Below are 12706 nucleotides of genomic sequence, written 5' to 3' on the forward strand. Positions count from 1 at the left end.
GCATCTGATCAGCTGAGTATGGTTATTTGACTCTCACATTGCATATGAGTATTTGTGTGTGTGGTGTTTAGCCATTGAATTGTACATAGTAATAAATTATTAAAATGAAAGACTCATTTTGAAAACTTTTACACTGTTCTGTAACTTTAAAACATGTAGTTTAAAGATAAACTTTGAAAATCAATAACATCAATGAGGGCCAGACCCTTTTCAGATTAAAGAGACAGAGCAAATCGAGATGATAATTATTATAATTAGACTTCATTATTAATATTAGAAAACCTACCAATGCATGTGAACAGGTTATTTTTTCATGGAAGTTATAAAGTCTTCCCCCTTGAAAGTTTTATTTTATGCATGTAAAATGATCATCTCATGTCCTGATTCAGTTAAGTTTAAGCACATATCAAACCTTAAACATGTAGGTAGTCCCATTCATGGCAAGCCTTAGATGCAAGCAAGTTAAACAAGGTTTTTTTTAAATGAAGAATGTAAAATAAGTTAAGTGCTGGGGGTTATTTATTTACTTTAAATAAATGAAAAGTTTTCCAAAGCAGAGTGAACCAAATATCCACATGTATCCTTCATAAAAAAAAAAAAAAGGTGATAGGAAGTTGATAATTCAGGAAACTAATAATGGGTAGAAGATCCTGTTCCCTCTAAGTCATCAGTTATAAGGTTTGTCTTCACCCCAAAGTTTTACCATTTATACCCATATAGTTATAGTGGTATAGTCAAACCAGTATATCTCTCAGTGCGGACATTCTTATTCTGAAATAAAAATGGCCTTTTTTCAGTATAGTTTATATGCCACATAAAGTAAACTGAAAAAGCCACTCTGATTCCAGAACGAGTGTGTCTACACAGGGGGCTATTCCAATATATTTATAGCTATGTAAATTAACACCTTCGTGTATACCAGTATAACTTTCCCATATAGACAAGCCCTAAATCTAGCCCAGAACAGTAGCAAGTGAACGCTGTAGCTGCCTGGTGGCTGATAAGTGGCCTATCTGACATGAGTTTAGTAGGCTCAGTCAAGTTCCTTGCTATATGTAGCACAACTGAAAATAATTGTTACCTTAGGTGACGTTCTCAACAAAGATGTCAAGCGCTGAGTGTGTGGGGAGGAAGACTGACCTACCCTTTTACCTCAAAAAAGGTTTGAAGCATGTTGATGAGGCAGTGTAGGGAAATTTCTATTATATGGACAAAGAGACTTTGGTTTCCTGGGCAGTCTGATCTGCATTTTTCAAGAGTACTGAATTCCCTACAAATAAATCAGTTAAATAATATAAAAAGAAAAGGTCAGGTATAAGTGCTATAAACAGCCAATTAAAATAATGAAGGGAATTTCCTTTTAGTTTGAGTAACTTGAATAAAGTGCTTAAAATGACCTCTTCCAAACCAGAGGACAGTACAGAATAAAAATTAAGCCTTATTCATAAGTTAAAGTGCAAATCCCATGGTTGATTAGAGATATGGTCTGTTTGAAATAGTTACAGTTTCAGACTTCCTCTTCTACTATCAGCGGGTGGAGACCAACATAATCCAATTAATTGTAATTCCCTTTTGTGGCACTGGTAAAGTGGTGAATGATACTATAAATCCATTGAAGTCTTATCTTTGGTCAGATAATCCAAATGGATTCACATTATGAAACTAGTAACAGCTCTTTATAAAGTTCTGATGAACAGAATTGTTTTCGGCTTTACTGAACAAAAGATAAATTCTATACAAAATAAAAGATTCTGTCCTTGACTTTTATACATGGGATATACAAATACCTGACCACTGTGTCAGAACAGCTTTTCCTGTTGGCTTGTGGCATAAATCAATTTCATAAAGCTCACATATATGAAGTTATGTTCCTGACTTTCTGCAAACCTGGGTCTGAATCCTGCAAAGACTTGCTCATACAAATAATGCTTACTCATGTGAGAAGCCCCATGTAAATCAGTGGAACTATTCATGTGAGTTAAATTTTGTAGGACCGAGCACCTAATTTTATTTTCTCTTAATAGCTCAAAGTAAACGAATGATCCATAGGTAAAATATTCTATACACCAGTACGTATGTGAGGTTTTTCTTTAAAGTACTGTAGCTGGAAAAGAGGAATTGCTTAACTTTAGTTCAGGTATCAATGTTGATCATCCATTGCCCATGGAAGAAGTTATGATCTTTATTGTTTTGTTGTTTTGACCTCCTTTGATTATCAAAACTCATTAATCAAGGAATAAACAGATTGTTTCTGGAATCTGGAAGGAATTTCCTCCCCGTGCCTAATCCTAGTAATATAATTGACTATGTGCACCAAGTAGCTTGGATATTTGGTTGGTTGGTTTTTGTCTTCCTATGAAACATTAGAAATTAACGACATCTAGAGATGGGATACTGGACTTAATGAGCAAGTAGTCTGATCCAGTATCTCACATCTTGTGTTTCTTGATTCCTTTACGTATTTGTGATCCCCTAGTTATAACAGGATACTTATAACAAACCTGTTTTCACATCTAGCCTATTGAAATTGCTTATGTAATGAATAAATGTAACAATTTTTGTGGGAAAACAGTAAACCGTTTGTTGAGTTTAAATCTAACAGTGTAGCTAGAAAAATTACTTTTGCCTTTTTTTCTTTAATCAAATGATTACAATTTAATCCCAAGAATTTTTTACCCTTTGGGGTACATTATGTGTGAAGTATTTTATGACCCTTGGATCACAAGCAGACAGTGAATTACATTTTGAATAAGTCTGCCAAATATTGCAAAACATTGTGTATAGATTTTTAGGCCATAAATGGCCTTTGACAAGATGGAAATAGAAGCAGTGTTAGAAGCAGTGAAAAAGGGAGGGAATTGAAGAACTATATGTCAGAATCCCAAAAAAACTCTGCTTGAATAGTACAATCCATTTAAAAATGACATGGAATATGGAGATATTTTTCAAGCTGAACAAAGAGACACTGTCTCACCCTCAATCTTCATTCCCTCTTTGTGCAAGATCTTGAAAAACCTTAAATAAGAACAATGTAGCGTATTTGAGCCACCTCCGATTTTTGATAGCATTGTCATTTATGCTGAAGTACCTAAAGAAATTATCAAAGACCTGAACATAAAAGGGTGAGAGTATGAACTCTAAATTTATACCACAGTTGTGTTTACTACACAATTACAGAAACCAAAAAGATGGCAATGAATTGGAAGCTGGAAAGAGGGATACTTACCCTGGCTAATTTATACTATACTGTATTAAATCAGAATGATTAGGTGAAGAGAAGAAATAAAGCTACACAGAAAGCCTTCGGATTGTAACATATGTAATGAAAAGCGAGCTACCTATATAAGAAATAATTTGTCACCTGTGTCCTACAATCCAGGATGTATGGAGGACTGTTGTTAGCATTTACCAAGAAAATCGAATGAAATCAAATAGTTGAGATTTAGGAATAAGGAATACATATGTTTGGTGCAGAATAATGGAGACAGTTGGGAGAACAAACAAAAAGAGCCAAGCAACATGAAGGGTGCTTGAAGACTATGAAATTAAAGTTGCCATGTCACAAAAAGAAATGTCCACTTGCAAGAAGACATTTTCTTTCCAGCTGCATAAGAACAAATATCATCATTATTTCTCATGCCTCTTATTCGTGTGGGCTATACAAAGTCTGTGATCCAGGTTCTGCCTTACATCTGAGCTTTGTTTAGTGCAGGGAAGGGTGATAGTCATCAGGATTCTGTAATCTGGTATGTGCTGGCCCTGGCATAAGTAGGGCAGCCTCATAGCTATGCTAACTTCTATCATTGGGGTATATTCTCCAAGGCAGCGGTTCTCAACCTGTGTCTGTGGACTCCCAGGGTGCTGCAATGGTGCTGGGTGGAAGCAAGAATCTTGCCCTGGGGGCTTAGTATACTCAGATTATAGAGCTGACAGACTGGATGTAGGTTATGATGTCTGATCCTACTTGTGGTTGATTTATGGTAGTATGTTTTATGATAATTCTTAACATACTTTAATTGTATTTTTGAAGACAAATATTTGATATATAAAATGACTATTCTTCCAGTATATAATAGTGGATTCAGTTTATTTTTCTGATTTTTTAAGTATTTGTAAATATAATGCAATTTAATACTGTAATTATTATTTCAAGTCATTAATGGTTGTGCTGCAACAAATAACATCAACATCTAACCCTTAAAATGGTATTTGGAGAGAAGGACAGAGAATAATACGGTAATGATAAAGCTTGTTTTTGCATACCAATTGCAGTCTTCATTTCGGGTCACTGTATATTTTTATGCTTCCAGTTATTTACAGAAACTGAGAAAGTGGTAACATATTTGATGTAGTGGAATCACCAGCTGACCATGTCGCAAAACTTTTGAACTATTTTTAATGTTTTCATGGTGTACTATTTCTGAGCTGCTTGTAATTTTTTTTGGCTATATTGGATCTCTGTCGTCAGAAACAATGAACATCCCCGTGTGACTCCACGGTGGACTTCTGTGAAGTTACTCTGAGGATGAATATGGTCCAGTGTATCCAAGTATAGAAATCCTATTTCTTTCTGGCACACATTAAGATTTAAGTTAGCAGCACTGGGTTGTTCCAACTTGCCCTCAGGTCAGTGAATTGTCATTTCAGAGAACTGGAATAAACAACACCATTAACACACATCTAAAAATGTTTTGCTTTTTAGTTACAGTTGCTCAGTAATTTGCACCTAAACACCATGATAAAGGGCAAACTAGTAATACATAGATACATACGTAGGTTATTTGCTTGTCCTTTTATCCATATATCATCTATTTACGTCAAATGCTGAAAAGGCTTCAATTTTCCATTAAGAGGCCCTTCTTTTGAACTGGTGGAGACTTACACAGTAGGGTAGTAAATGCTGTTTTTGTTTTACTGATTGGATCCATGAAGATCTGTCAACAATAAAGTTTGGTAAATTAAGCAAAAAGCTATTCATGAATATTTTACATCCTTCCTGTGCCCCTGTGGGCACCCAGGGCGGAAACTATATACATGAACATATTACCAATACAACCCAGTGATTCACTTCACTGGTATTTCCCTCTTCTTTCATCTGCTTGAAAGGTCCTGGAAGAGAAAGATAAGATAGGACTGTGCAAATCTAGACAATAGGCTACTTTGAGCCTAGAGAAGGGGAGAGGAGAAAGAATCACGCAGGTTGGACAGAAGTGTCACAAAGGAGGAGAAAACTTTGTCGGTCTGCAGGGGATGGGTGTTCCATACAGTGTGCTCTAAGGTTCAGTCTTAGTTTAGATGAATGTCTGAACTTTTGGATGCTTATTTAAATTGAAACTCCAAAGCTTTTGATATTTTCCATCACTACTTTATAATGCAGTGTCATCACTTTAAAAAGGCAGACAGCTGGTTGCTTCCTTATTCCTGACAGGGTTGATGAGATTCCACCATTACAGGGGTTTTACCAAAGGCAGCTTCATCTTTAATGGGGCAAGTTTTTGTCATTTTTAACATGCATTTATGTTGTCACTCAAGCTAACACAAATTAAAACAAAACAAGCATCGTACCAATCCTGAGGATGTTCAGACCCAATGTGAAAAGGAATAGTAGGGCCTTGCACCTAGTCCATGGTCAGGTGATACAGCATTGCTTTGTGGCCAGGGATCTCATGCAGCTTACCCCAGACTAAGCTGTCCTGTGTAGATCCTTTGTTATGCTGCTGTTAAGTGAGTGATCAGAAAAGTGTCTCCAAAAGAACCTGTCCACACAAAAATGGTGGAAAGGATATTAAGGGGGAGGCCATTTGTTGAAGAACTGTCCTTTCTCCCCTTCCCCGTTGCCATGGGAGAGGGCTTTTTTTTGTCTTGGGGCTCCATTTTGGAGTTCGCAGCTGGAAGATATCTATTGGGTCACGTTGGCCCACAGTTTCCCTGGCTTTTAGTCACCTGGGGAGGAACCCACAAATGACATGGAATGGGTAAGACATTGCATTTCCTCAGCACCCAGATAAGGGAGGGACAGTGGGCCTTTGTAAATGTGACAGTGCAAGGCTTTCCCTGAGGGGGAATGATAAAAATAATATACGTATTTAATATCAAAAGGAGCCATTTCAAGATGACAAGCTGTAGGCTCCTTCTTTCGAGAAGATATTTTTGAAAACAGCTTTGAACAGGAGCTTAAGTTCTGCTCTTGTTCTTTCTTTACATACAGTATAATTCCAGTTATCCAATTTCCAGATATCCAAAAATCCTAGTTTTTGAATCTACAGTGTGTCCCCAGTGTAGCCCTATGTTAATTAATAGCACTTCCAGTTATCCAAGTGCCCAGTTGTCCGAAAGTTTCAGATTTCCCACAGGCCAGTCAGATAACCAGTAATGTACTGTATCAGTGGTGGTAGTGGTTGTTTTGTTGTTTTGGTATTTTGTTTCCCACAAAAATAAACAAATGGCCATTTTGAATGCCCCCAATTAGCATAATAAAAAGAGATGCTATCTTGGAAATGGTTTGGAATAAGATATTCCAACTCCCGAGGAACGTCTGTCCACACTCCAACACACCTTTCTTAGTATTCCATGGCAGCAGTGTAGAACAGTGATCCCCAGTGCACCATGAGAAACCGACCTGACCCCTAACTGTGAGACATTAATTTTCTCCCATTCTGTCTCTGTTCCTCCCCTTTGACCCTGTCACTTCCCGCTGCCACCTTATGTATTTGTCCTTGATCCTTTCTTCTTACCTCTCTTTAATTTCTTTCTCCCTAACTTGTTCCTTTCCCCTTCTAACCATTGTTTGTCCTATTCCTCATCCTTCTCCATGTTTTCTCTTGCTCTTTTTGTCCTCCACTTTTCTCCCCTCTCTTTCTTATCTCAACCAATTCCAGGTCCCCTGTTTTTAAATTGTGATCCATACTCCTTTCCCTTCTCTTTTAACACATAACAGATCACCAGTTAGCGCTGGAACTATTGCACTGATTAGACTAAATGGTGTGGATTCAGTGGCACAAGACCCTCATGAAAGGTACACACACACTGTGGGCCAGATTCTGATATCTGTATTCACATTGGACAGTCCCTTACTCTGGGAGTGATCCCAGTGAAATAAATGGGACAATTTGCAGAATGAACTACAGCCTAATATGGCTCTATATATAAAATATATATTTATATATATATATATATAAAATTCTATATAAATATAGAATTTACTGGCAATGTGGCATGACAGCAAGATATGACCAGCAAAATGGTCTAAAAAAAAGGATGCTTCACAAAATAAAGAACACTTGAGAGGAGGGCTCAAAGGATCACTACTCTTTTCCAGAGACAGATCCGTATGCAAGCTAGTACATCCTCTAAAGGGATATGATCCTCTTTAAAACGTAGGTCTTAGTACTGTCCTGATTATTTTGTTAAATTTTTCAATCGATCTTTCCATGGATTTTTTTTTTCCTTTTTGAGGAGGAGACTCTTATGGTGCACATCAGTCACCCACATGTGAACACATATTTGTTTGCACTGGAACTAATACAAGAAAAAAAATGAAATGATATACTACTGAAGACGTTGATTTAAAAATAATAACAAAATCATTAAAGCCCACACTCCCTTCATGAATTTAAAACAAATGTAACATTTTTTCCCCTAAGAGCTTTGACGGGCCCCCTCTAACTTTCTTCTTTTCACTTTGTCACTTCTTATTCTTAGCTTTCTATTAGCATAATATTTTTGTGAGGATCCTTAGATTGTTTATGTCCGCATCTGAGATAAAATGGTATCATCTGGCAATTAGTGGGGAAATAATCAAATGCTTTTTAAAAGCAGCAATTTGAGGGCGTGATCCTATGAGGTGTTAAGCATCCTCCACTACCAAGGAAATAAGTTACCAGATTTATGTACTCTGGATCCAAATCTCTCCAAATCCAAATCCAAAACACTCACTGACTCCACTAGGAGTTGTGGCTGAATAAACTCTATAGGATTGGGCCCTTTGTTTAAATTGAAATGCATTTGAAACGTATATATCTTCTAGGTCTGAATAGGGCCCCATCACCACAGTATGTGAGTGACTGCAACCAGTAGGAACAGAATTAAAAGGTTACATTGAATGGACTGATATTTTCTTTTTAATTTGTTTTTTACTGTGTAATATTTTTACTTGACATTTGTCCCTTCTAGCAAATATTTTTTTTAACAATCTCTTATTGCTAGAGGGTAAAGTGACACCCTTTGCTTTCAAGAGGATACATTCCTAACAGAGTTTTCAGAGTAGCAGCCATGTTAGTCTGTATTCGCAAAAAGAAAAGGAGTACTTGTGGCACCTTAGAGACTAACAAATTTATTTGAGCATAAGCTTTCGTGAGCTACAGCTCACTTCATCAGATGCATCACGAAAAGCTTATGCTCAAATAAATTTGTTAGTCTCTAAGGTGCCACAAGTACTCCTTTTCTTTTTGCGAATACAGACTAACATGGCTGTTACTCTGAAACGTTTCCTTGAAGAGCTGGAAATGGTGCAAAAATCTGGGGAGATAAGTCTCCGTAAAGCCTTAGAAGCAGAGCATTTCTCATTAGACATTTAAGACAAATGCATGGTAAAAACAAAGGGTTTTTTTAAGGTTTCTACTTAAAGTTCTGTGCAGAGCTACAGTACTTATACATTTTCTAAATGTGTTTTAAGCAATAAGTTGTACAACATTTTTAGAACATGTGTTAAGCTATTTCTCTAAGAATGAAGCTCTTAACAAAACATAAGCACTCTGCATGAGATCTTAGCAGCAAAGTGCTTAAAAGATAAAGTAAGAATTGGTACCATGGGAAGAACACCAGCTGTAGAGCACACAGGTCCATTATGAGAAGTATGGTAGTGGGTAGGGAGAAAATGATTTAATCAGGAGTAAAACCAATTTTATTATAAGGACACGCAGGGGGTGTGGCACCATAGTGAGAGGGACATTTCAAAATATCTGACAGATTTCAACAATGTGAAAACCCACCCTGTTCTTTAAAGTGACAGTAAACCCCATTAGGTCTCTCTTTTTGATGCTATTGTGAACAGTTGACTGTTTAAAGCTGGCCTGCTAAGACGCTGTCGATCTATTTCAATAGTCTGTGGCAAAATAAAAGGCTAATTGTTGAAATACAATCAATCAAATATGATCTTGTGGTCTAAACAAGGTCCCTTCTGCTAATTCATTTCAGATCAAATCATTATTTTTATGGTCTAGGTAAGAATTTGAAGTTTTTAAAAAAAGAAGAGAAAAGGAAAGTAAAAATCCATGTGATAAACACAAGTTCATTGTTTTAATTTCATTGACACACATTACTATAAATTGAGGCATGGGAGCATTAATTTATTTATTTGCGGACACCTTCTGAGTCCAATATTTCATAAAACATTTATTAACATTTATAGAGAAACACAAAGAAATGTGCATCCTGAAGTTGAACTTCTGCCCAAAAGCAAATTCTCTATAGAGAAAAACCATTAGAAGAACTGAAATTAATGGTGTCCAGGTTTTTCCATTATTTTGTATAAAGAATGGAATGATAAAAATGATGTTAAAGTTGGGTAAACAGGATGGACTTGAGTCCAACTGAACTGCTAAACACCCAATTTCAATGAGCTTTGGTATAGCTTGCCAGGATTATGTTGTTTTGATTTTGTTTGATCGTTTTCATGATTGTCTCTTGATCTGAACACAGACTAAAACTTGTCTAAATGTTAAAGTCACACCACACATTTAGAAAGCTAAATCCATTTTTGGGATAGCAGAACTTCCAGAGAATATGTGTCCTTTTAATTGTAAGGGGTATTTACACTTTCACAGAGTTTTATATGTATTATGATTCCATTGTTTATTGTGTTCTAATAACAGCAGACTTTTATAACAAGAAGACAAAAATAGAATAATAATCACCCAAACTTTCTTTGTTTTTATTAGAAACTTTATTTTAGCATTTAGTTTCTTTTATATTTAAATTCCTCAGCTCAGTCAAGCTTCAAAAGAAAACATTTTTGTTGTTTGCAAAAACAGTTTTGTAAGCACTTGTGGTTTGTCTTTAGTGTGTTATCATTTTTGACAGCTTTGCATAGCCTAGGTAGTCCAACAGGGGTCTGTCTAATATTGTTGCTGGGCAAATCTTCCTCCCAGAGATGAAAACCAAACAAAATATTTTTGAAGCAGTGAGAAGGAATTAATATCCTTTCTCTCACAGTACTCTATTCCTTGCTGACATTGCATTCAGGCAAAAAAGGAGAAAAGTGTTACCCATTATTCCCTTGTACATAGCAAGGCTAACACATGTAAAGCAATAACTCATTTTCTATTGCCATGTTTAGCATATGTCTCCTGTTGGCTCAGCAAGGCCTTTAGGCCGGTCCCTTGAGCCGGCCATCATTGGCAACTCTTAGCCCCTCGGCCTCAAAACCAAATAGCTTTGAATCATGTTGAGCTGTGATGCTAATTTTCATACTGAAGCATTATGGGAATAAATGTATCTGACATACTGTGTCAATGGTACTGTCTCTTTGTGTCTCTTGTTTTTTTGTCAGCTGCATTCCTACAGATGGTATTCCATTCAAAATGTGCTCTTCCTACCAAAAAAAACACACACACGCACACACACACATGCACAGCACCAAACCTCTAGGTGCAGAAGGCTGTTAACGGTTGCTGATGATAGTAGGCAAACATTAACATAATAATTAGTGTCTTGTAATTGTTTCATTAAAACCAGTTGTTCCATTTCTCCTCGTGTTTTCCCAGAAGAGAAGCTGAATTTGGATGACAGCCAGTGGGAGGACATCCACGTTGTCACCGGAGCACTCAAGATGTTTTTCAGAGAGCTGCCTGAGCCACTGTTCCCATACTGCTTCTTTGAACAGTTTTTGGAGGCAATAAGTAAGTACATCACATACAGTAGCAGCTAGTGAAATAGCCTATCAGTTAAAAATAATCAAAAAAAAAAAAAAAGGAAGGAAGTACAGAGGCATCTCTGACATGATTTACCTTCCGTTAACCCTGAGCCTGTCCTTTTATTGGTTTTGATTGTCTTTTATATCTTAAAATATTTTATTATCAAACTGGAAAAATTACTATATTGTCTATGTACACATTTTAAATATGCAATTTATCTTAAGCGGGTAAGAGAGATTGAGGGAAGGAATAGAATGCTCATATTTTGTCTCATTTCACTGGAGACATTCTAGGCTGATAATTTGTGTACCTCCAACCACAGTACTTTAGTACAGGACTAATATTTGTGAATTACAAGAGCATCTACTCATGTTTTGAGGGGAAAGTTCAGCAGTATGTATCCAGAATGAGATGCATATCTCACATTGCACAAGATTGCATACTGTTTCTTACAATGACCATATGTATAATGCAACAATATTTGTGATATTTTATTTTTCATACCTCTTATTAATTTTGTTTAAAAAATAACTGCAAGCAGAACCAGTATTTTCAAAATACAAAGCAACTTCTGGTACATAGAGCTGGGGGTTGTATTCTACCAACACTTCTCTAAATTTAATATCTTAGAGTTCACTTTGTAGACTGTGACAGCTTGGGGGGGAAATTGCCTGCTAAACAATCTGAGTTGGGGCGTTCTTTCTTTCTTTCTTTCTTTCTTTCTTTCTTTCTTTCTCTCTTTCTTTCCCTTTAAAAAAAGCTTGCAAGCCTAACAGGAGCTTAAATAAAGCCCAATAAAGAAAAATCTCCAGGAAAAACAATACAGCACTTAGGGATCTGTTCTCCAAATGACGCTCACGCATAACTGCCATTACCGTTAATGAGAGTTGTGCGCGCGCGCACATCCGTCAGAGAATATGGAAACCTTAATGTGCTGTTTAATTTGATTTTATGTTCATAAGAGTGTTTAGGTTCAACTAAAGCTCTTCATGACTAGCATCAGATATAATGAAGTTGAATAAATCTCTCAAAATCCTTCTCTTCCCCTCTCGGCTACTTAAAGATATCCTGTAGTTAAATATACAATGCAAAGAAAATTCAGCATGTAAAAGTTCACTTTCAGAGGCTCAATCCATGGCCCCCCATCATCTTCTTTCAGAGCACAAGAAAAATAGGACTAAAGATTGTCTTCTGGGGTTTGATCCAGTCACATCTCACAGTCTCTGTAATGCTCAAAGAGGAAAAAAATAAAGTATACCCATTTCCTTATTGTGTTCAGCTTCAGTTTCTGTGCTGCATTGGAATGAAGAGAAGTTCCTTTGGAGTATTGATGTTCCAATATGCACTTCAAGTGGTGCCCCATCTACCTGCTATGTCCTCTTGAAGTGTTGGATCTTTGGTGCTTCAAGAGGATATAGTAGATACATGGGGCACTACCTGATGTGCATTTTGCTTCACATCCCATTTACTTTATGCCACAGTCAAGTATTTAATACATATTCTCTGCCTTTAATCTCTTTTTCTTTCTGATGTGCAGACTCCCCCTCATAATACTGCTCTTTTGGGGCTAAATCTAGGCTTTCTTCACCCTTATCGCTACCCCTTTCAGTCCTTTGTGTTTGTACTTCAGCTGAGCCAGAAGAAAACAAAATCACATTCCGAAGCACATTATCATGATTCCATGATCTCATCCTTCACGTTATCTTATGATCTCACCCTTTGTGTTAGCCTTCACATGTGAAATATTCCAGTGGCTCATTTTTGCCATCTCTTATTGATGAAAATAACAGGTA

The 12706-nt window shown here is 36.6% G+C and overlaps 1 protein-coding gene across 3 annotated transcripts in view; it reads left to right on the forward strand.

Annotated features, from left to right (window-relative positions):
• The window catches only part of ARHGAP15 (Rho GTPase activating protein 15), a 441049-nt gene that overhangs the window by 350695 nt on the left and 77648 nt on the right, over positions 1-12706 (forward strand). For all 3 annotated transcript variants that reach the window (XM_007057477.4, XM_037912146.2, XM_037912147.2), the window contains exon 12: positions 10764-10898. In XM_007057477.4, coding sequence (XP_007057539.1) covers positions 10764-10898 — 135 coding nt within the window. The remainder of the gene's footprint in view (positions 1-10763; positions 10899-12706) is intronic.

The sequence above is a fragment of the Chelonia mydas genome, chromosome 11 (genome assembly GCF_015237465.2).
Source record: "Chelonia mydas isolate rCheMyd1 chromosome 11, rCheMyd1.pri.v2, whole genome shotgun sequence".
NCBI classification, from domain to species: Eukaryota; Metazoa; Chordata; order Testudines; family Cheloniidae; genus Chelonia; species Chelonia mydas.